At 59.0% G+C, this 1,850-nt stretch overlaps 2 protein-coding genes across 2 annotated transcripts in view; one reads left to right on the top strand and one right to left on the bottom strand.

Annotated features, from left to right (window-relative positions):
- BECN1 (beclin 1, autophagy related) overlaps positions 1–1,301 on the top strand; it is a gene marked incomplete at its 5' end in the record, with an annotated part of 3,908 nt that extends 2,607 nt beyond the window's left edge. Inside the window, 3 exons of the mRNA XM_010139030.1 lie at positions 228–370; positions 759–930; positions 1,176–1,301. Coding sequence (XP_010137332.1) covers positions 228–370; positions 759–930; positions 1,176–1,301 — 441 coding nt within the window. The remainder of the gene's footprint in view (positions 1–227; positions 371–758; positions 931–1,175) is intronic.
- Positions 1,302–1,583: 282 nt separating this feature from the next.
- CNTD1 (cyclin N-terminal domain containing 1) overlaps positions 1,584–1,850 on the bottom strand; it is a 3,159-nt gene continuing 2,892 nt past the window's right edge. The window contains exon 7 of the mRNA XM_010139029.1: positions 1,584–1,697. Coding sequence (XP_010137331.1) covers positions 1,584–1,697 — 114 coding nt within the window. The remainder of the gene's footprint in view (positions 1,698–1,850) is intronic.

Below are 1,850 nucleotides of genomic sequence, written 5' to 3'. Positions count from 1 at the left end.
CCGTCGGGCCGCGGGCGGCGCGTGCGGCAGCCGGCTGCAGGGAGAGCGCCTGGCTGGGGGGTGGGTGGGAGCCCAGGCCTGCGCGCGGTAACTGCGACACAACCCCGAAACGCCTCTGAGGCGCCACAGACCGTTTCGAGACAAATTGTGACCTCACGCCCGATGAAACATGCAGCACCCACACTGGAGCAGGGCTTTGGGGTGCCTGACGCGCATCTCTCTTCCAGGAGCTCCCCCTGTACTGCTCGGGCGGCCTCAGGTTCTTCTGGGACAACAAGTTTGACCACGCGATGGTGGCGTTCCTGGACTGCGTGCAGCAGTTCAAGGAGGAGGTGGAGAAAGGCGAAACACGGTTTTGTTTGCCTTACAGGTGGGTGTTGCTGCATCCCGTGTCAAACTCTGCTCGGGCGGCCTCAGGTTCTTCTGGGACAACAAGTTTGACCACGCGATGGTGGCGTTCCTGGACTGCGTGCAGCAGTTCAAGGAGGAGGTGGAGAAAGGCGAAACACGGTTTTGTTTGCCTTACAGGTGGGTGTTGCGGCATCCCGTGTCAAACTGGCACCTCGTGCTGTCCCGCAGCAGCGGTGCAGTCCCCTTCCTGCCCTGGAGTCCCCCGCTCCTCTCGCTGACGGGCAGGGTGGCCACACCTGCTCTTAGTTTAACTGAAACTGAAAGCTGGCTCTTCAGGTGGAGACCTGAGGCTTGCTGGAGCTCCCCTAAAACCAAAGTGTTCTGACAAAACCTTGTGTGTGCTACAGGATGGACGTGGAGAAAGGGAAGATTGAGGATACAGGTGGCAGCGGTGGCTCGTACTCGATTAAAACGCAGTTTAACTCCGAGGAGCAATGGACAAAAGAGCTAAAATTCATGTTAACTAACCTGAAGTGGGGCCTCGCCTGGGTCTCCTCTCAGTTCGACAAAAGCGACCAGGTGAGGAGCTCGTCCTGACAGCCGCGGGGTGTCTGCGTTCCGCTGGAGAACTCAGATCCCAGCATCTCTCAACGTTAACAGTACAAAGCGCTGACAGCACCAAAACCCCACGAGACGCTGGCTTTAGAATGCTGTTACTGCAGGTAGTGGGTAGCAAAGCAACGTGGCCAGTGGTGTGGTGGAGCTGACGGAATAAACGCATCAGCTGATAACTGGAGGCTAAACTGGTGCTTTGGGGTTGGTAGAGACGCGCAGGGGCCACTGTCAGCATTGGGGACTCCGGGGAGTTTGATACCGCTGATACAACGCGGGTCAGCAAAGCCAACCGCGACAAACAGAGTGACAAGATTTTATTCAAAGGAAACTTCTAACATCGAGGGTGCAGCTCTTAGAATAAAGCTTTTGGTGCCAAAAGAGGCATCTCTAAGCGCTGCTCTGCTACTCGCGTGTTGCCCGAAGGACGAGCGTTTCTGACTGATGCAACACGCAGAACACCACCAGCTCCTGGTGCTCGAACTGGCAGTAACAGCAGGCGGGGCCGGGTGCCCCCTGCGGCTCGACAGCGCCGTCCGCAGCGGCAGAGCCATGCGCTGGCCACAGCGGAGGGGGCTCGGGGCACAGCTCCCTTCTTTGGGGCTTCCCATCCGCAGTTCCTAGCGCAGGTGCTGCGGAGCGGGGTTGTCCATGACGTGTGCCAGCACCGCGTAGGAGAACTCGAGGATGCTCTGTGAAGTGATGCCGGTGATGCAGCTCAGGTGCTCCACCACCTGAGGGAGAGGAAGGAGACGCGTCCTGGCAGCGCCCAGGAGGCACCAGCTGACAGACAGCAGCGTGCTCTGGGTCTAGCGAGGGTGGCAGCGGCTGCAGCAGGAGGTGGAGCCTCGCGGGGGGGTTTATTTGGTTGGGGTTTTGTTTACTTG

This window comes from Buceros rhinoceros, unplaced genomic scaffold (assembly GCF_000710305.1).
Source record: "Buceros rhinoceros silvestris isolate BGI_N320 unplaced genomic scaffold, ASM71030v1 scaffold25706, whole genome shotgun sequence".
In the NCBI taxonomy this organism is placed as follows: domain Eukaryota; kingdom Metazoa; phylum Chordata; class Aves; order Bucerotiformes; family Bucerotidae; genus Buceros; species Buceros rhinoceros.
The sequence above is the reverse complement of the archived record's forward strand: the minus strand, read 5'-3'. Positions and strand labels throughout refer to the sequence as shown.